Genomic DNA, 23176 nt, shown 5'->3' on the forward strand with positions numbered 1-23176 from the left:
ATGAGGGAACCAGTAAGATGTTACATCCAGTTCAAAGAGCTATCCAAGAACATTACCACGTAAAGATCAGGAATATTGAAATGAATCTGGCTTCTTCCACAATGTGAGAGGGAAGTCAATTAAACCTCCACTAGACAGAATTTATTTATGTGTCTATAGACAAGAATTACTTTCCACTGCTACTAGTTATCTACAACTTACAGAGTTGTAAAGTAGCTCAAAAGCCATGAAAGATGCACAGCCCCATAAAATCAGAAGTTGATAACCTGGAAGGGTGTGCTCTAAGCAAGGCACAGTTTTTCATTAAAGTAAAAATCTTGTCTGCATTGTAAAGAATCTATAAAAGTCATTGAAACATGTGCCCTAATAATAATGTCACAGGCTAGGGGCGTGCTTTTGGCAGTGTATAAACTATATGTCTTTTTATTTTATTCCTTAAGACATTCCAAAAGTGTGTTTTGTGAAAATGTACAGCATTTTTAACTGTCTAAACAGCTTCCCATCTCTTTGGTCCAACAAAGTTAAGTTCTCTAATAAATCATAATATTTCTTGAGTTCTAGACACTCACCAAAATTAAAATACCATTTTCTTAAACTGTTATTAAAATATTTATAAGTTGAGGGGCACCTGGGTGGCTCAGTCCATTAAGCATCCAACTTCAGCTCAGGTCATGATCTTGCATTTCGTGTATTCGAGCCCTCCGTCAGGCTCTGTGCTGACACCTCAGAGCCTGGAGCCTGCTTCGGATTCTGTGTTTCCCTCTCTCTCTCATTCGCACTCTGTCTTTCTCTCTCTCAAAAATAAATAAACGTTTAAAAATTTTTTTTTAATATTTTTAAGTTGGTTGTTGGTTTTGTGAAGCATGGATTTAAGTTACCAATTGTTGCATTGTTCTGCTACCCATTAAAAGCTCATCAGGGAGAACTAGAACCCTCGTCAAGAACAAGGACAATTTGTCAGGGCTTGTATTAAGCAGAACTCGGTATGTTTGTTGGCTGCACGGCAGCAGTAAAATGAATAAGAATCAGAAATATATTCACCTGAAGGTTAGGATTTTTTTAATTAAATTATCAGAGTAAATGTCTACAAGATTATGCCATTGATAACAAAGCGATCTGGTGGTTTCATAACTTGGTTCCCAACTCCTTCCTTCCACTTCACAAGCAATAATGGACATTTTGAAAGGAAGAAAGTAGAAAACCTGAAAGAGAGCAGTCATGTGACATTCTTAAAATACCTTTTATATGTAGAGAGCAAATGAAAATCTATGACTCATTGTGGGATAAACTGTGTAAACTGAGAAAATAGGAGGCTTCTCTAGCCAGCAAGGGGACGACAGTTTATTATCCCAGGCTTCAAAGCAACAATTTGAATTTTAAGTTTAGTTTTTGTTTCTCTCTGATAATTCTAACGTACTTAAATTATTGAGACATTCAGGTGTACCTGTCCCACTGAGATGCAGTTGTTGGGGAGTTCAGCCTGGCAGCTCTTTATCTTTCTTCCCAATAGCCTTCCTTTTCTCCTTATTACTAATAAGAATTGCTGTATTGTGTGTTAAACAGTGTGTGGGAAAGTCTTAATATACTTCTCACTTAGTCACCAGCTTATTTCTTTTGCCAGAATAACCCACGTAGCAGGTTTTCAAAGGTCATATCTGTGACTTTCAGAGGGGAAGCAACATATTTTCATTGATTCCCATTTCGGTTGTGCTATTTGGACTGAAGTTTAACCTGTACTTAACAGGTTCTTTGAATGACCTAATTATGTCTCTATTAAAAAAAAATCTAGTCTTCAATGCAAAAGTGAAAATCTTCTACGATGTCAGGCTTCTAGGAAAAGGCCGTGTTGGTCCACAGTGAGTTTGTTGATATTAACTGAGTCATTGATGAAATTGTCTGAATCCTAGAAATATACAAGAAAGCAAACAAGAGTGTGTATTATTTCTATTCTTTATAAGAAGAACATATACTAGATCTCCAGTGTGAAATAAAATAAATTTAGAACAGTATACCTTTTATGATATATTGATCAGACCTTAATGAAATATATGGCTGGATACTTTTTAGTTGAAATTGTCCATTTTGCACATAATGGACACCTTGATAACTATGAAAGTATCCATAATAAATGGAGAAATAAAAGCATCCTGAATTGGAGTATTTCTAAGTGGTAGGCTTTCGTTTAAAAAAAGGAAATTCTTGGGGCGCCTGGGTGGTTCAGTCAATTAAGCGACTAACTCTTGATTTCGGCTCAGGTCATGATCTCACAGTTCATGAGTTTGAGCCCCACACAGGGCTCTGTGCTGATGGTGTGGAGCCTGCTTGCTCTCTCCCTCTCTCTCTACCCCTTCAGAGCTCGCTCTCCCTCTCTCTCTCTCTCCCTCTTTCAAAATAAATAAATAAACATTAAAACAAAGGAAATTCTCTTCATTAAAAAAGCCCAAATTATTGACATTAAGTATCAAAATGCAATTTGTGGTCTATGGATACAAAATCCCAGTGAATTCTGAATGTTAAATATTAAACTTCTTTCATTAAGAAAATGGTGAGGGCCATCTCCAAGGCCGACTTTTGGAGGAATTCATGGTGTGATCAGCGCTGCTCAAAGCCAGTAGCAATTCAAAGAACTCTGATCCCTGAAAACATTCCATACTATTGAATATCAACACCTAGCTCAGTAAGTGGAATAAGACTAAGACCACAGCCAGTGCCCAAAGATGGTAGCTACTGTTGCTATGGACATTTGGTTGTGGATGTTAGATGGAAACACCTTTATAACAAAAAGAACAAAGAGCTATATACTTCATGTCAGACCCACAGCTTAAGCACAGAAGGGGTTTGGGAATTGGGGGTTACAGTGAAAAGATATTCTAGGTTTTGAAGTAGCAACTAAAGGGACATCTGTGACAGAGGAAGTAAAAAAAGGTGCAAGGGGACTTAACTCTGGTGGTTGAGGCACTGACAGCTACAGGAAAAGAGGATCTTCTGATTGTTAAGCGTAGCTCCATTTAATATTATTTCCTATTATTATTTTCTTCCTTTTTGGTTGCTTTAGATTTATTCTGAAACAATTTAAGAACAAGTCTTCCTGGAGTTATTTCCTATTATTATCTCCTTTCCTGTTATTATTTTTCTCCTTTTCAGTTAGATTTATTCTGAAATAACATAAGATCAGGTCTTCCTGAAGTAATATTGCCTGATATGACCTGTTCTCAAAGGCCAGTTTGTTCTCTATTTACTGATATTTCTGTGATGAAGACAGTGTTATGGGGTAGCCTTTTTTTTTTTTTTAAGAAGCATACAGCAGCAGGTAGTATAAATCTATTCTGGAGTAACCATCTGAGCACAACCCCCACCTGGGACCGTGTGCTTGAAATGATTACTTCAGGCATGTAGAAGTATTAGTCCTAGAATTTATGCTGAAAATCTTACAGACTTTCTGAAAGCAAATAATATAGAAGACTCTATGTATGGTGCACTCAGCAGGTTGTACAGCCCAAATGTATGCCATGAGTTTCATCCCCCTGCAAAATCTAAGAATAAGAAATGGTGTGGGGCACCCGGGTGGCTCAGTCAGTTGAGTGTCTGACCGCAGCCCAGGTCATGATCTCACAGTCTGAGTTTGAGCCCCTGGTCGGGCTCTGTGCTGACAGCTCTGAGCCTGGAGCCTGCTTCCAATTCTGTGTCTCCCTCTCTCTCTGCCCCCTTCCATTCGCACTCTCTCTCTCTCTCTCTCTCTCAAACGTAAGTAAACATTAAAAAAAATTTTAATTAATAAGAAATGGTGTAAATTTGTGGAATGAACAAAAATACCCTTTTCTTTGATAATACCAGGAATCAACCCTCTTTAGACTGGGTTCAACAGTACAAAATGTTTTCTGCCACTTTTTTAAGCTGTTGTTTTCTGACTCAGTGCTGATCCATTAAATAAAAGTTAACAGCTGTTTCTCACCACCAATACACTGTCTGATGGTATCAGAGCTTCACTTGGCCACAAGATAATCAACACACCAACCCCCAACTATTCAAGAACATTGTCAAGTACCAAGCAAACACTGAAACACACATACCCAAGCTGCTGCCCACCAAAACATCCTAGCTGCCGTGAGCATCTACAATCCCTGTGCCTACCCTGATGGCATGGATCTTTGAAGTATATTGGTCAGAAGCCTCTTTGGGAAAGCCTTTCCTAAGAAGTCTGTTCCTTCCTAAGAAGTCATCTCACACATGGTTCTGAATATTTTTTGCTTAGATTTATTCCATAAACGTTGAGCACATACTTATTGGAAAAGAGCAGAAGAATTACAGTCAAGAAACTTGGCTTCCAGCCCTACTGTTATGATTTAGTGTGGTATTCAGCAAACATTTACTCTCTCTATAAAATTGAGAAAATAATATTACCCAAATACAAAGTTGTTATGTGTATTAAAATGAGATTAGGACACATAGATGTGCTTTATCAGACACTGGACAAATGTTAGTCACTACTGGTATTACATATTTGACTATGAGCCTGGAAGAACAACATGAAATGCTATTGCCCTGAGCTGCCTGCCACGACAGAACCCAAATGATATGATACCACCACCACAAGAGATTCCGGTGTTTGTAGATGGAAAACCTTTCTCATCTAATGGTTCACAAACTGCTAATGTGAATCATCCTCGTGTAAAAGACCACCTTACATGGAAATGATACTGTGCTTTGGAAATCTACAAATAGTATGTTTTTAGTTTGTTTACATGAATACATTAGCTATAAACTAGTATTCATAATTGTATCCTCAAAGTTAAACCAATAAATGTTTATTGATTTATTACTGGAAGAGAAGGATGGGTTTATACCTACTGGTTTAGAATTAATTCTGTTATTGAAAGAAAAAAAACTACAGCCTAACCAGTTTCCAAATTGTAATCCGACCATAGCATCTGCTATCTCACAAAAAAAGAAAAGAAAAGAAAAAGAAAAAAAGCTTGGGTCACAAATGTCCCTCGACTGGTGAATGGATAAAGAAGATGTGGTGTGTGTGTGTGTGTGTATACATATTGTGTGTGTGTGTGTGTGTGTGTGTTATATATATATATATATATATATATATATATATATATAATGGACTATTACTCGGCCATAAAAAAAAATGAAATCTTGTCATTTGCAATGACATGAATGGAGCTAGAGTATATTATGCTAATTGAAATAAGTCAGTCAGAGAAAGACAAACACCATATGATTTCACTCATATGTGGAATTTAAGAAACAAAACAGATAAGCATATTGGAAGGGGTGGGGGAAAGAAAACAGAGAGGGAAACCATAAGAGACTCTTAGAGATAGAGAACAAATTGAGGATTGATGGAGGGAGGTGGGTGGAGGATGGGCTAGATGCATGTCAGGTATTGGTATTAAGGAGGACACTTGTTATGATGAGCACCAGGTGTTGTATTTAAGTGATGAATCATTGAATTCTACTCCTGAAACCAATATTGCACTGTGTGTTAGCTACCTTGAATTTAAATTTTAAAAATTAAAAAGAAAAAAAAAAAGAAAGCTTGGGCCAGGATTTACATTTGTGTTGCAGTATTATTCCTGAAGAAGAATTATGGGTTACTAAACACACTAAGGAGCCCCCAGTCTGCCTTTGCTACTACAAGTACATATCCATGCCAACATTTGCAACCCACAGATTTTTCATAAAATATGTTTTTTCACCTGCATGGCTGCAACTGAGTGTATGGAAGATGAGGGCAAAAATGTATCTGAACTGTTCCCGGCTGCCACATCACCTTCCAGTAGATAGTCCGACTGGAGACACGGCACAAACTACCAGCATTCCTGAGGTCAACTGAGGAGGGGCGACAGGGTGCAGTGGGCCATTCCCTCTCATCCTAATCTGTCTTGTCGGGCTACAGCCTGAGAATGCATCTGCCAGTTTCCACCTCGGGTCACAACACGTGGCAATAAATGACATCCTTTCGCTTAAGGAAAGTAGTAATCTCCCTAAAACTGCACTGGAAGAGATACTTGAAAGTTTTTAAACTTATCTTTTCATTTTATAAGTAAATTCAAAGCTTCACAAACTTCCCAATGATATTGTAAACACCATGGTCAAAAGTCAATGAGTAGGAATCAATCATCAATATGTAAGTACGTATGTAAATACATTTTAAAATTTTAATCTATTCAGCACTTGTTAACCAGCATATCTCTTGTAAGCTCCGGAAGTAGGTAAAAAATGGAATGATGTCCAATATGGTGGATGTCTTCCAATTCCCTAAAGATGACATACGCACCCTCTCAAGTTTCTCTGAGACAAGCTGCTCCCCCAGAGCATCTCTGCATCTCGATCCAAATGAAACTAGTCGTTACTACGTTCAGCCATTGAAAGATTCACAAGATTTCTAGAAGACAGAAATGGGTCTATTGTTTGGTGCAAATGTGGGAAAAATAAACACCAAAAGAGCTTCTGCTGCTCAGTTCATGTACAAAGGATCAGCTGATAATCACTAGCAGGGCGTTCCAGATGCTAGGAAAAGAAAAGAAACATAATGTAGTTGTACTTTTCCAAGGGGACACACCAGTACTTCAAGGACAGCTTGACCTAAAAGTTCTGAAAATCAATGAACAGCTATGTAGGCCTCATTGGAGGATGGTTTCATCGCATGTACCAGTTACTGCTTAGAAAGCCAGCAGCCGATCAAGCTGATGGGTCAGTGTGAATTCATAAAGAAGTTCACATCTTTTTATTGTATGTGCATTTTAGAAATGTCACATTTTCATCCCTGATGCTACCTGTCTGTTAACTATCAAGGAGCCCAGTTGCCCCCTTTGCAGCCATAAAAAAAGACACACTCCCACCAGGCACAAAACAAAGGCAACTCCCACCAGCCCACTCCCCAGAATGGACTGAGACAAAACTGCCACCCTGTTGCCAGATCCTCCTCAAGCCCGGCTTGGCAACAAAAGGCCTCTATGCTTTCAACCAAACAACATCCTGAGAGACTTTGAAATTGGAGTGGAGGAAGTTGTCGCACCTGAGCTTGGCTGCCGTCTTTCCAGCCACCTGCAGGCAGTGGAACATGGTCATTGGGAGCCTGCACCAAGTGCAGAGAGAAGGTGGGTGGTCTGGAAGCCTGAACCGGAGTGCAGAGAGGTGAGCAGAGTCTTTGCCATTCCCACGGGGCTCCAGGGGGCAGCTCCCAGAGTTGAAGCATTCTTTTCTCCCTGAAAAAGGACTCATGTAAGAGGGAGGGCAATTATAAATCCAGAACGAGATAGAACAGCCATTCTTCTCTACTCACAATGAAATACTGAGCACATCATCACTTTGCCGTGTCTCATTCTTCAGAGTTAGAGGCAGTGATTTAAAAAAACAAAACCAAACAAACAAAAAAACGCTCTCTGAGGGATGAGTCAATGAGAATAACTTAAATGCAGGGTAGTTCCCCCTTATCCCTGGTTTCTCTTTCCGCTGTTTTAGTTACCTGCAGTCAATCTGCCCTTGGGAAGTAGATGGTCCTCCCTCTGTGTTTGGTCAGAGGTCAGTAGTAGCCTAATACTACTTCACAATACCTACCTCATTCACCTCACCTCATCTTATCACGTAGGCATTTTATCATCTTACATCATCACAAGAAGGGTGAGGATAATATTTCAAGAGAGACCACCACATTCACATAACTTTCAGTATGTTGTTATAACTGTTCTTCTTATTATTGTTGTTAATCTCTTACTATACTTAATTTATATATTAAACTTTATCACAGATATATGTGTATAGGAAAAAACAGCATATATAGGGTTCAGTACTAAGTGTGGCTTCAAGCATCCATTGGGGGTCTTAGAATACATCCCTTGTGGATAAGGGGGACTACTGTATTATTAGAATGTAAAGTTTACCATTATTGCTGTGACCAAACCATGAAATATCTCCTTTAATTTATTATTATTAAACTGCTGTAAAAGGATTAAGCTACTTTGCAGAAAATTTATAGATTAAAATCTTTCCCAGGTATTTTAAGATTAGGAACCTATAATAAAATTGAGGCAAGGGGTGCCTGGGTGGCTCAGTCAACTCTTGGTTTCAGCTCAGGTGATGATCTCGGGGTTTCGTGAGTCAGAGCCCCGCATCCGGCTCTGCGCTGTCAGCACAGAGCCTGCTTGGGATTCTTTGTCTCCCTCTCTTTCTGCCCCTTCCCCACTCACGCTGTCTCCATCTCTCTCAAAATAAATAAATAAACTTTTTAAAAATGTTAAAATTGAATATTTTTTCTGCAATCTCAAGGAATTCTTTTGAGAGCCCCACCACTGATAACGCTGGTGATGTGTGATTAACTTGACTACTAGGTTCTACTACAAACTCCCTCTCTCCAACCTTGGATGAGCCTCCCCCACTCCGTAGACCACTTATTGATCTGTGCTTGACACCCTCTCACACTGTCACAGCCCCAAGCCTTTTCCCTGCTCTAAGCCTTTTGCTCCCCATGGCTGATCCCACCCTCTCTTTCACTGGAATTGAAGATGACCACCTCAAGCATCCTTAGTGCTGCTCTTCATTCACACTGTGTCCCCATCTTTTCCCCATGGGGGAAGAGGTGTTCTTCCATACTGCCAAGGCTAACCATTCCAACTGTACCCTTGATCCCATGTTCCTTCCTCCACGGTTGCCTTACCCTGTATAAAGCTACCAGTCTTCCCCCCGTCAGCCTCATTCTTTCTTCAGACATGCACAAATACATCCTAGAAAGCCTGCCTTCAAGTCAGAGGTTTCTGGGAGCTCTTGCCCTATTTTTCTCACTCCATTTGTTGCCAGTGTTCTTGAAAGGATTCAATCTTTACATAATTTACTTAATTTACTCATGCTAGATGTTAGAGAGATAACAGAGTAAAGACACAGTTTCCCTTCTGGTAAAGGAAATAGAGATCCCTCCCCAAAGAAACATACAGAAATCTACCACTTATGGTAAGTGATATTAAGAAGCAAGGGGCTGCAATAGAAAGTGACTGGAGGCCCCATTGTAGACAGAGTGGGTAGGGGAGACCTCTCTGACAATAGAGTATTTTGGATAAGACTTGAAGAATGAGAAGAAACCCTGGGAAGGGTGGGGAGAAAAATAATTCTGGCTGAGGAAACAAGATATGCAAAGGAACTGTGGCAGAAATAGCCTGGCCTGTTTGAGGAGTTGAAAGGACATTGTGAATAAAGTATAGTGAGCAAGGGTGAAACCGGAATCATCTTGGAGAGGCAGGTGGAGACTAGATCAGGTAGGCCCATAGTTAGGAGCTTAGAATTTATTCTGAATTCAGTGAATAGCCATTGAAGGATTTTTAAAAGGAAGTAACAAAATAATTTCCCTCACAGGTTTGGGAGAAGGAACTGGAGGAAATCAAAAGCAAAAGCAGAGATAGCAATTAAGACATTGCTGCAGAAGCCTGGCCTATCATGGTGGCAGGGAAGACAGTGCACAGGGGATGAATTTGCAGTATCTTTGGGTAATAGGATCCATGGGACTTGATAGATTCAGGGAGAGGAGTGAGGGAAACAAGGAATGAGGACAACTGAGGCTTCTGACATGAGCAACTGGGTGGATGGTGGTGCCCTTGATTAGGATGGGAAGGGATACATTTGGGGGAGTTACAGCTTTGGGGGCGATAAGTGCTCTGTTTTAAACATGTGAAGTTTAAATGACTGTGTGTCATCCAAATTGAAATATCAACTGTATATATGTGAATCTAGAGCTCAAAAGAATCTTGCCTGAAGGTATAAATTGATGTGTTCACCATAAAAATTTAAATCCATGAGAACACTTAAGATCACCTGGGAAGAGACAGAAATAAATGGGATAGAAGAGAAAGGAAAGTGAGAGAAGAATAGAATTTTTTAAAAGAGAGAAAGACCCAGAATTAAACCTTAAGAATCCAATAGTCAAAGTTTGATTAGCATAGGAGGTCCCACATAAGGGGAGCCACCGAAGATACCTCATGGAAGTGAGGAGAGAAGAAAGCTAGGAAAGGCTTATCAGCTGAGCTGTAAGTTTCTGAAAGGTCTGGCATCACAAAGCATCATCTCCTTCTATCATTTCTGTCTCTCAAATGTAACCCCTCCTTCAAAACCCAGGTAGGATGATAAGACCAAAGCAACCACTTTCCTAGAAATCAGTGACTATCTATCTCCATAACCAGTATCTTTTTTCTCAGTCCTCATTCTCCTTGTTTTCTATGAGACTGTGATACCAGGGATTACCTGGTCCCTTATGAAACTCTCTCTTCTTCATTGAGTTTCCATGTATTTTACCCATTTCTAGTTCCCTTACTTTTTAAAATATTTATTCTCCTCTGACTCCTTTCCCTTCCATCTCTTAAATGTCTATTTCCTGAGGTGTCCTTGGGCCCTTTCTTTGCACACTTTGCAATCTCATTTATTCACAAAGTTTCAATAATCATCCTGTGCCTGACTCTAAAATCCAAATCTCATGCCAAACCCAGTCTCTGTCTTTCAAGACTCAAGTTCTCTATATCAATTTCCTGCTCGACATTTCTAGATCAGAGTCATACTAACATTTAAAAACTACTTATGCAGGGTGCCTGGGTGGCTCTGTTGGTTAAGCATCTGACTTCGGCTCAGGTCAGGTCTTGTGTTTTGTGAGTTCGAGCCCCACGTTGGGCTCTATGCTGACAGCTCAGAGCCTAGATCCTACTTTGGATTCTGTGTCTCCCTCTCTCCGCCCCTCCATGCTCACATGGTATGTGTCTCTCTCTCTCAAAAATAAATAAACATTTAAAAAATGTTTAAAAAGCACTTATTTGCAAAACCAAACTCTCTATCTTTGCTCCAAAATCTTTTTCTCATCATATTTCTATTTATACTGGAGCTGTCTTCTTAAAATTTTTAAGTCCTAGTTGACTTAGTCTTCCCCTTCATCCCAGACGATTAACAAATGCATTTCTATTGAACTTCATAAGCACGTCTCTTTACTTTGCACTCCCATACAGCCTCGTTGGCACTGTTCCAGTTCGCTTGCACCATCATTCTTCCAGATCGTGCACAACCTCATGGGCCTTGGAGAGGAGCTGGGACTTTGTTCTAAGAAACATGGGAAGATCCTGGAGCAGTCTGATCATGGGAGAGACATGATCCAAATATCGTTTTTCAAAGACACTCCCTGATCTAGCAATAGCATATTTAGTTAATCTTCTCTTCCACTAATCCTCTTAAGACCCACCATGCTCCAACCCAACTAAACAACTTATACTTTCTAGAACCTACCATATTTGTTCTCACTGCTGTGCAGCTGGTCACCTGTTTCCCACCCTAGATCACCCTCTTTATCATTTTTGCCTCGCAAAATATTGCTTCTCTTTCAAAGCCTCCTTGACTGCCTCCCCCACCCCCTCCAAGCTGGAAACAATCAATCTGTTCTTTGAATCCACTTAGCAGATTATTTGTGCATCCATCATAGTAGCTGTCTTGCCCTATTTTGTGTTTTAATGATTTGTGTGTGACGTGTCTCCCCTCTTGTGCCATAAATATCTTAGGACAAGAACTACGTGCCTCTAATTTTTGTTCCACTACAAATCATAACACGTACCTTGCACACACCAGACCTCCAGGAAATGCCTGCCAAGGTAATAAATAGACAGGCTTAATTAACATAAATTATTGTTTTGTGTACTGATCCAGTCCTAAATCCATGGTGCTATCATTTCTGTATCTCTGATGGTTATCCGCTTATTTAAATAACCTTTCCTTGGAAACACTTAGAAAAGATGGAAAATTGTGTTATAAGGGAGGAACAAGTATGTAGGTTATTCCCTTCCTTAAACAAAGAGAAGCTCTGTTATGCGTCACGGAAAATTAAAGCACAGTAATAAAATGCGCCAACAAGGCTTGTTGAATAATGATTTAGTGGAAACGTTGCTTTGCCTCCTGTTCATAGGTCCTAACTTTCCTCTCAAGTACTTAAGCTGCACGTTCTATTTATTTTGTTTTTAGATTACATTGACAACGATTGGCTATGGAGACAAAACTCCCCTAACTTGGCTGGGAAGATTGCTTTCTGCAGGCTTTGCACTCCTTGGCATTTCTTTCTTTGCACTTCCTGCCGTGAGTATCTTTGCAGAAATAAAACAGTTTAAATTAGATCTTAGAGGTTTATTAGCATGAGCTTTCACAAATTGGTGTGCCCGGAACATATCTATATCGCTACAGATATAATTTTATTAATATAATGTTGACTTTTATACATACATCTAGTTGGAAAATTTGTGAAATATGTTCTTCCCTTGGAGATACTTAACCTGAGAGTTTTATGCCCTTTGGTCTTTATGACCAAATAATAATTCAGATGTCATCACCTCTCATTCAATGTGCTACTAATACATTTAAAATATGTATAAAGATTTAAAGATATCTTCTTTTTAAACTGATCTCTCCGATTTGGCTTATAACATGTGCTGCTTAAGAGTTGGATGTGATAAGTGGAATATTACCTCTTCAGATCCATTTGAGTGAAAAGCATATGACCTTAAAGGGTTTCAATGTGTCAGACAATTTATTCTTTCTGTCACCATCACTGATTTTTCTTAGTGAACAGCTTCTGCATCTTATCAGAATGAAGAGCACATTTATCTTCTCCCAAGCCTCTGATTATTTTCTCCTTAATGGATGATGCTTACTCTCTGATCATTTTATCCTCTTGTTTTTATAAAGGCAGCTGGTCAAAATATTACAATTTGCCTCCATCCCCAAATTCTCACTTTGCTCACTCCACCTCTTGTAGGGGAAGAGAGCCAACAAAAAGGAGGGTTACAGTGTAGCAGCAGGCATGCTTAAGGAACAATAACTTCACTCTTGCTCCAGACACTCTTGCTCTGTACTTATCTGTGAGTGGCATCACGTCTCTGCTGAGCAGAGACCCCAGAGCATCCCTCCACAGGAAGCCAAGGGATTAGGGATTTTCAGCATCCCAGCCTTTGGCTCACAGGGCTTCATCTCTGCCTGTGAATGAGTGCAGAGGACACTCATGTCGTTCCCATGGCCAGACCCCAACTTTAGATTGACTGGCTGGTTCTGCCCCAGACCATACGAGACCACAGAGAAGATACCGAAACGACTATGCATACACTTGAGCATTAGATCTTGGCTTGGATTTAAAGCCACATGCTACCTGGTTTTGTCACGTACACCCATGCGACTATATTAGTTTGCCAGGGCCGCTATAAAGACATCACAGGTTGGGTGACTTAAACAGCAGACATTTATTGTCTCACAGTTCTGGAATCTAGAAGTCCAAAATCAAGGGGCAAGCAAGGTTGGTTCTTGTTGAGGAGCATGAGAGAAGGATCTGTTCCAGACATCTTTCCTTGGTTCACGGATAGCAGTCTTCTCCCTGTATCCTCACATTGTCTTCCCTCTGTACATGTCTATGTCCAAACTTCCTCTCATAAAGACACCAGTCATATCATATTAGGGCTCATCCTAATGACTTCATTGTAACTTGATTACTTCTGTAAAGACCTTATCTCCAAATAAAGTCACTTTCTAAAGTACTGGGAATTAGGATTCCAGCATAGGAATTTCAGAGGGATACAGTTCAGCCAATAATAGTAACATGGGGTATGTTTCTTGATCTATATAATAGAAGAAGAATTATTGCACCCACAGAAATTTTGTCAAGAGCAATATGGTGATATGTCTAATGCTTGCCATGTAGAAAACCTTCATGAATTTTGTCTCCCATTTTATGTATGAATCTAGATGTATTGTTTTCTGTTGTGAAATGACAAAATCAAGGAGAGTCAAAAAAAAAAAATCTCACTTATCCAGAATCAACTTATCTGGCAAACTCAACAATCCATAACAGAGCAGGGATTCATTCAGTAATCAAATTCCCTACATGAAAATACCTTTAGAAACAATAAATACGTTCTTGGGTTTTTTTACCAAAATACTGCTGCTTTAGTGTCTATACTTATCCTGAGACCACATATAAAACAACCTGTGTGATCCAGTGAAAAACTATAAACAAAGAAGCAGGCAACTTCTGGGCTATTAAAATTGACAACAGTGTATGTGTTGTCCTCATAGGAGAGCCTCTTGAAACCTAAATCATAACCTGTTCTTAATTTAGAGAAAATTCTGATAAGCTGAGCTACATAGTTTTACAATTCTCTGAAGATTATAAACAGCAAAGGCAGAGGTCCACTGATTGAACAGTGTAATGGGAAGAGATGGTGGAAAACTAACAACAAAGGAAGGGGAAAATATTTGTAAGAAGCAAGCAAACACGAGTGTTCAAAATCTGTAAGGACCTGGGGCCCATTAGTGTTAGGGTCAACCCATCTCTGGAAACTGGCCGTATCCAGCACAGCAAAATACCAGTCCCCATAAGGAAACTCTGGACTATCACAGGAAGGTTAAATTGTGTTATTCTGTTAGGTTAGAGGTCAGACACTAAGTTGTTATGCTTGGAAATGTTTCCCAATAAAGTGATTACAATTTTCAGATATGCAAATTAAATTAATATGTGTTGGAAATCTAAATAAAATGTTAAAAAAGGGAGGGACGCCTGTGTGGCTCCGTCAGTTAAGTGTCTGACTTCAGCTCAGGTCATGATCTCACGGTTCGTGGGTTCGAGCCCCATGTCGGGCTCTGTGCTGACAGCTCAGAGCCTGGAGCCTGCTTCAGATTCTGTGTCTCCCTCTCTCTGCCCCTCCCCCACTCGCACTCTGTCTCTCTCAAAAATAAATAAAACGTTAAAAAATATATATATGTGCTGGAAATCTGAGAAACTTGCTTGCACAGAACACTCCCTAACAATGCCAAGAATAGTTGGCTTACCATATATCTTTTATTGCAACCTCATATTTACTGAATGAAAGACTAAATTGTCCATATATACCTTTAAAAAAGAAAAAACTAAATGGTCCATATATACCTTTAAAAAAAGTGGCTGGAAATACCATTATGTCTTGTGTGCCTGCTGGCAACAGTGTTGTATGATTGAGATTTAGGAAAGCACATTTTGCTGGGAAACTTAGAGGTGAGACGTGAGCCATCCCTGGTTGGGTTTCCTCCCACCCAGGAAACCAAGGACCAAGAAAAAGAAGAGCCTTTCCCCATCTTTCTTCAAAGCAGAAGGACTCTTCTGCACATCATAGAGCCATATAACTACCCTTCCAAACTCCACTGGAAGATCACTTTCCTTGAGGCCCACAGCATCCCTAAGCTAATGAGCAGACAGAAGCAGTCAGCTCCTCAGCATCGCCCTAAGGTGCAGGCCTTTCCCTTCTTTAGAACACTCCCTTCCTTCCTGCTAAGAGTATCTTTCAGTGTAGCCTGTCCTTCTGTGCTACATTAAGCTCCTTTAATCTGGGAGATAAAAAGGGATAGATACTTAAATGTTTACCAAAACATATTTTCTTTGTACTTGATGTTTATGTAATACTTCTCAACATAGCACTAAAACATAAAACCTAAAAATTTAAGTCATGTGATCTTAGGCAATGAATGAAAACAAAAGTCAATTTTTTAAAAAAAAAATTTAATGTTTATTTATTTTTGAGAGAGAGAGAGAACGGGTGGGGAAGGGGCAGAGAGAGAGAGAGAGACACAGGATCCGAAGCAGGCTCTGGGCTCTGAGCTGTCAGCATAGAGCCCGACACGGGGCTCAAACTCACAAACCATGAGATCATGACCTGAGCCAAAGTCAGACGTTCAACCAACTGAGCCACTCAGGCACCCCAACAGAAGTCAATTTCTATGAAGTTTCATTTTATTGATGTTGCTATTTGAAGGCATGGCACATGGATTATATACATAGATAACATATATATATCCCATAAGTTATAGATATATAATATATTTATATATATCCCATAAGTTTTATATATGTATACGTATATATGTGTGTATGTATATATATATATATATATATATATATATATATATATATATAACATAATGAACTTTATTTTAACAGACTTCTGAGGTTCACTGAGCTGTGTAGAGAGGTGGAAGAAAATTGGAATGGAGCCATAATGAGACAATGAGCAGACCTGGTTTAATAACTGTTGTAATGTACAGTCTGGCACAAGAGATATGTAGCAAACATTTGCCAACTACTAATATATATTTCTAAGCAATGCCAGTGTGATTTTTAGCACATTTTAGTTTGTTTGGCAAATGCTGAGTTTGTGCTAGGCCTGTCTTTATTTTCCAAAAGGGATTTACATTTAAACCTCATTTTCACATAATAAATACCAAAAAATGGTAGCTATTACTGTTAATTTAATGTCTACAAAATCTGAATTATGCTCCATGAGTGGATTATGTGCCCTATGCATGTAATGTATGTACACACAATACATATAACAAATATGTAATATACTCTAATGCCTTCTATTTTCTTACATGTATGTGCTTCATGAAAAATAACATTAAAAGGAAAATAAATAAATCTTTCCTAAGTCACTTCAAATAGCAGTAAAAAATTTAGGAGTTATGAGTGACTAGAGTTGGAAGGCCATTTTTATAACCTCTACATGGAGGGAAATGTTGTTTAAATTGACAAACAAGACCATACGGACCAGGTTTTTAAGTTTGCACGAAGTTTGGTTTGTGCATCCCCAGCCTAATGATCTTAGACAGCATGAGACAATCACAAAAAAAGGCAGATGGAAAACAGAACCTATAATGTAATTTCTAATTTCACGGTACAGTCATTCATCCTAATTAATAATGGAGATTATTGCTCATTAATAGCAAGCAGTATTATCATGTAACTGTATTTTAAACATAATTGTATTACTGATTATCTGGCTATTGTCACAGATGTGCTCAGAATGGTAACATGTAAGATAAGAAGGGGGCATTAAAGGTGATCTAGAGCCCAAATATATCTTGGTCAAATTGTCATCCAGCCGAGACTTAACACCTTCTAAAGATGAGAAACCCACCACTTGCCTAGGTAGCTTATACCATCTTTGAGCTACTTTGAAAATATAAATAAAAGATGGGGTGCCTGGGTAACTCATTTGGTTGAGCATTCAATGTTGGCTCAGGTCATGATCTCACGGTTCATGAGTTCATGATCTCACTGATAGCGCGGAACCTGCTTGGGATTCTCTCTCCCTCTCTCTCTCCGCCCCTCCTCCCCTTCTCTCTCTTGCAAAATGAATAAGTAAACATATACATATGAAAAGAAAAACAACCATTCCCTATCTACAGCAAATACTGACTCAGTGCTTATAAGACATCCATCTCTAGCTTAAGAGTTAGACTCCTTGAAGTTTAATAAAAAGGTAATAATTTATAGCTAGCAAGTAAAAGCCACAGACTTGAAAGCAGTAGAGATCCACGTCCCATGCCAATAAAGTGGAAACTTATGAACAAAGCCTAGAGACTGAATTTAGCAAGCTCCAAAAGCCAGCCCAAGGCTGAAACAAAGCATCTTGATTCCACAAATGTTAGACCAGAGCAAACTGAAAAGAGGGAGGCATTTCAAAGAGCCAGGATTCTAGCAGATCAAAATGATAAGCAGAAAGAGGCAAACCAGCCAAAAGTACTAATATAAACATAGGAGACACATACTAGTCTGACTAACTCCAAAATCTGAAAAAGTGAGCTAAAACCAGAAAGGTAAGGAATGCTAAAAGTGTGAGATTAAAACTCAGGGAAGTAGGAATGTTCTTTGCAATAACCTGAGCTCTTGTCTTTATTGTATAAACAGGCAAAATGGAAAACTTGGTGTTCAAAACTGAGTGTCTGGATAACTATCTCCCCCCACCCCTTTCACTCTACTTGGGTAGGCGTAGAATTATAGCATCGTGAAGAATTAAGCTGGGACAGATTTTAAAAATACCCCACCATTTCAAGAATGGAAAATATAAAATTTCATAGTATCATCAAAGTGCTAGAAAAACTCCCATGTCCACAGTAGTGAGACTTTAAACTGTCCCAAATTTTAAATCCACCTCTGCCCAGAACCAGAATTCCTAGCCTCTGAATTCAATCACATCCCCTAATTCCAAATGGGGAATTTCCTCTAACATATAAAGAAGTGTCACAGAGAAGGTCACACAAAAAACATCTTTAAAAATTGTGATTTTTATTTGTAATTGTAATGCCTCTTACCATACTGTAAGAAATAATAAATGGCATTGCCCGGTTGATTTACTAAAGAACAAAAGTTGTTACATTTCTTGGGAGTCTTGCCCCACAACTTGCCATTGCCAGTGGTATCATAAAAGAGGTAAATAGTGTTTGTTTTAATAAGTAATATGTTTACGAACAGGTTGACTAGTGTTTGTCTTTCCTTAGACTCATTTGAGGTTTTTTTTTTAATATTTATATTGCTTAACAGTCCTTTTGAAAAAAATTTAGGAACTATTTTTGTATTTTGTTCCAGGGCATTCTTGGCTCGGGTTTTGCATTAAAAGTACAAGAACAGCACCGCCAGAAACACTTTGAGAAAAGAAGGAACCCAGCTGCCAACCTCATTCAGGTGAATGTCAGTGTAATAGGTTGATGGCAACATCTGTCACTGTAAGCGCTTGCCGGGTCATTTTCCAGTCTTTGTGCTTCAGTGCTTAGTAGAGCTTCTGATTTGTTTTGTTTGTAAAAAAAAATGAAATTGGAACTTAATGTACAGTCTTGGATTTGGGCAAATGTTCCCCCCTCCCGACTATATATATTTTCAGCAAATGGCCCGTGTATTGCTCAGATTTATTAACCATGCCAGCAAGGCCATGGAGAGGTTAGCAGTTGTGTTGCTCCTGGAATGACCTAATATGTCTTGCGAATTACTTGATGAAACATAATTGATCGTTAAGTGATAGAGCAGAACATGGGATTGTTCCCTGCATTGCGATTACTTTCTCCAGGCAGATGTGTGCTACTGTTCTGAAGAACAGCATATTTGTTCAGGATGTCAAGGTTTACTGCCCATGAGATTGTTTTTAATGCCATCATTAGAGCAATAACTTGAATATCTTAAGAGCTGGTGGGATTATGGAATATGTCAATGTTTGAGAATATGAACTAATAAGCATATTATTTGAAACTAACTCATAATATAAGGTTGTTTAACATTTCATTCTCTCTTCAATATCTCGAGGTTTGCTTCAGGCTTAAAAAGGAATGCTTTTCCCATTGCCATTTATATCTTTTGAGAATAGAACCATCCTAAAACCAGGTTGCCTGAAAATCACAAAATATATTCTTCTCTAAATCCATACCATGAAGTTGGTATTTAATTATGCAGACAATGATTATACAGCCTAAAATTGTTTTCCCTTTCTGCCAAGCAGTGGGAGATGCAGAACTTCTAAACTGAAGGGTTTTGGGGTGGTGATCTGAGATGTCAGGAGATTTATCGTCATGTTGTAGTAACAGCACACTGTTGTTGTTGTTGTTGTTGTTGTTGTTGTTGTTTTAATATAATTTATTGTCAAGTTGACTGCAGTTGGCTACTGTATACAGTGTGTTCTTGGTTTTGGAGCTAGATTCCCATTGATTCATCACTTACAAGCAACACCCAGTGCTCATCCCAACAAGTGCCCTCCTCAGTGCCTATCACCCGTTTTCCCCTCTCCCCTACTCCACCCCCATCAACCCTCAGTTTGTTCTCTGTATTTAAGAGTCTCTTATGGTTTGCCTCCCTCCCTCTCTATTTGTAACTATTTTTTCCCCTTCCCTTCCCCCATGGTCTTCTGTTAACTTTCTCAAGTTCCACGTATGAGTGAAAACATAAGATATCTGTCTTTCTCTGACTGACTTATTTCACTTTGCATAATACCCTCCAGTTCCATCCACGTTGCTGCAAATGGCAGGATCTCATTCTTTCTCATTGCCAAGTAGTATTCCATTGTGTATATAAACCACATCTTTTTTATCCATTCATCAGTTGATGGACATTTAGGTTCTTTCCATAATTTGGCTATTGTTGAAAGTGTTGCTATAAACATTGGGGTACATGTGCCCCTTTGAATCTGCACTCCTGTATCCTTTGGATAAATTCCTACTAGTGACAAGATACTGTTTTCATTTAGATTGTAGGTTTAAATGGGTGGGTTGCTGGGGGATAGCTACTACATAACTCTATCTTTAGCCTTTGCCCATGGCTATGATATGCAGTACCTCCAACAGAAATGGAACAAGGGAAAGAAGCAGGGGAGGGCCGTTCAGTTATATCATGAAGGACATCTTTTTGTATCTAATGACAAAATAAGTATTAACTTTTTAATGTTTATTTATTTTGAGAGAGAAAGAGCATGAAAGTGGGGGAGAAGCACAGAGAGGGGAACAGAGGATCCAAAGCAGGCTCTGTGCTGACTGCAGAAAACCTGATGCGGGGCTCGAACTCATGACCTGAGCCAAGTTGGACACTTAACCAACTGAGCCACCCAGGTGCCCCAATAAGTATTAATTTTTAAATCAAACTATTCTACAACTATCGACAGACCATTGGACATGACTTCTAACACAAATCACTGAGAGTCTCTATTTTTTTAATTTTTAGGTTTTAAAAAAGCATTAAAGATAAATTTTGTTTTTGTAAATAAAAAGATCCTTACGCAGTAGAATTTTAAGATCTGAAGCCAAGTAGATAATCACCATAATTAAAACAAATGTCACACATTTTAGTATGCACACAAAATACCTGAGGCCCAGATAGCCTTTCAGCCTTTGGTGCTTCTTAACTGGTTATGAGGTATTAACACACTTTCAATGAATTTTTCTTCTTACTATTTTTATCTTTTAATTATCTTTAATTTACCTCTCATCTTTTAATTCTAGAACAATGTTTTCCAATTTGTGAATGCAGACATTATTCTATAAGTTCCTTACATCTATCCAGGCACTAATCATATATGTCTACCTATGGAACCAGTCATATATCTTCCCCATATCTAGACTACTTGCCCCCAGGATACTGTAGATACTGTTATCAAAAATAAAGTTTAAATTCATTTAAAATCCTTACTAAAGTATTTATTAACTTTTTTATTGTATATTTTCTCAATCAACACATACTCAAAATACAACCACTTCTAGGCACATATTCTTGATAATTCTGGATATTAAAGTGGAACTCTATATCAAAAAACATTTTAAAATATCAGCTGTTCTGTTAGAAACTGAACCCTTTGGGGCACCTGAGTAGCTCAGTCGGTTTAACATCCAAGTTCGGCTCAGGTCATGATTTCATGTTTCATGGGTTCAAGACCTGCATCAGGCTCTGCGCTGACCATTCGGAGCCTGGAGCCTGCTTCAGATTCTGTACCTCCCTCTCTCTTTCTGTCCCTCATTTGCTTGTGCTCTCTCTTTCTTTCTCTCTCTGTCTCTCTCTCAAAAAATAAATAAACTTTAAAAAAAAATAATAAAAAGAAAAGTGAGCCCTTTGAGGCATTTCTCATGCATGAATCCCTTGTAATAATATAGAACTATGATGCCCAATACAGTTGCCAGTAGCTACATGCAGCTATTTAATTCATAAATTCAATTCCTCAAAGGCACTAGCCATATCTCAAGTGGTCAGTAGCAATATGATGGCTACTGGCTACCATATTGTACAAGACAGATATAGAGAGTATTGGAGAAAATTCCCTGATCTAACTTATCAACTACTAAATTGTGCAAAAACAATTTGCAATTGAACTTGAAAACAGATTACTACTCTTGCAGCAAATCTTTGGACCAGAGGTATTTATATATCCACAGATAAAGCAAGATAAGGCCTTCCTCTCAGGTAACCCATGAAAAGTAAAGAGTCTGGTTGAACAGTTTTGCTTCAAGATCTAGAATTTCATTGTATGGAACTGGGCTATGTAATATATATTGTAATCAGTAATTAAACTTGTACAAGTAAAAAGCTTTTGCACAGCAAAGGAAGCCATCAACAAAATGAAAAAGCAGCCTGCTTAAAATGGGAGAAGATATTTACAAATGATGTATCTAATAAGGAGGCAATATCCAAAATATATAAAAAACTTATACAACTTAACACCAAAAAACCTGAACAATCCTATTAAAAAATCAGCAGAGGACCTGAATAGACATTTTTCCAAAGACATACAGATGGCCAACAGACACATGAAAAGATGCTCAACATCACTAATCATTATGGAAATGCATGCCAAAACCACAATGAGATATCCCCTCACACCTGTCAGAATGGCTAAAATCAAAGAGACAAGCAATAACAAGTGTTGGCAAGAATGTGGAGAAAAAGGAACCCTTGTGCATTGTTGGTAGCGATGTAAATTGATACAGCCACTGTGGAAAACAGTATGGAGGTTCCTCAAAAAATTAAAAATAGAAATAACTTATGATACAGTAATTCCACTACTGGGTATTTACCCAAAGAAAACAAAAACACTAAGTTGAAGGCATATTTGCACCCCTATGCTATTGCAGCATTATTCACAACAGCCAAGATGTGTCCATCAATAGATGAACAGATAAAAAAGATGTGGTATATTTATGCAATGGAATATTACTCGGCCTTAAAAAAAGAAAGAGAGAGAGAAATCTTGCCATTTGTTTCAGTATAGATTGACCTAGAGGGTATTATGCTAAGTGAAATAGGGGAGACAAAGAAAAATACCATATGATTTCACTTATATGTAGAATCTAAAAAACAAAACAAATGAACACACAAACAAACAAACAGAAACAGACCCATAAATACAGAGGGGAACGGGGTAAAACATTGGGCAAAATGGGTAAAGGAGAGTGGGAGGTGCATACTTTCAGTTATGGAACAAATAAGTCACAGGATGAAAGGTGCAGCATAGGGAATATAGTCAATGGTATTGTAATAGTGTGGTATGGTGACAGGTGGTAACTACACTTGTGTGGAGCACAGCACAATGTATGGAGTGGTCCAGTCACTATGTTGTACACCTGAAGTTAATGTAACTATGTGTCACCTATGCCTCAATAAAAAATAATAATTAAACTCACACAAATGTAGGTAATACATATGAAACCATTAATTCTTATTTTACTTAAAACTCTAGTTTATGTTATGCTGAACAAAAAATAGTATAAAATGAAAGACTTAAAATATTCAAGAATACCTTTAAAATCTAATCATAGTTTCAGTAATCAAAGTAGAATCTACAAATTTTTTAAATTTTATTTATTTTGAGAGAGAGACAGAGAGACAGAGAGAGAG

At 38.5% G+C, this 23176-nt stretch overlaps 1 protein-coding gene across 1 annotated transcript in view; it reads left to right on the top strand.

The window, feature by feature from the left end:
• KCNQ5 (potassium voltage-gated channel subfamily Q member 5) overlaps positions 1 to 23176 on the top strand; it is a 515760-nt gene that overhangs the window by 408777 nt on the left and 83807 nt on the right. Inside the window, exons 6-7 of the mRNA XM_042939160.1 lie at positions 11989 to 12099; positions 18404 to 18499. Coding sequence (XP_042795094.1) covers positions 11989 to 12099; positions 18404 to 18499 — 207 coding nt within the window. The remainder of the gene's footprint in view (positions 1 to 11988; positions 12100 to 18403; positions 18500 to 23176) is intronic.

This window comes from Panthera leo, chromosome B2, assembly GCF_018350215.1.
Source record: "Panthera leo isolate Ple1 chromosome B2, P.leo_Ple1_pat1.1, whole genome shotgun sequence".
NCBI lineage: Eukaryota > Metazoa > Chordata > Mammalia > Carnivora > Felidae > Panthera > Panthera leo.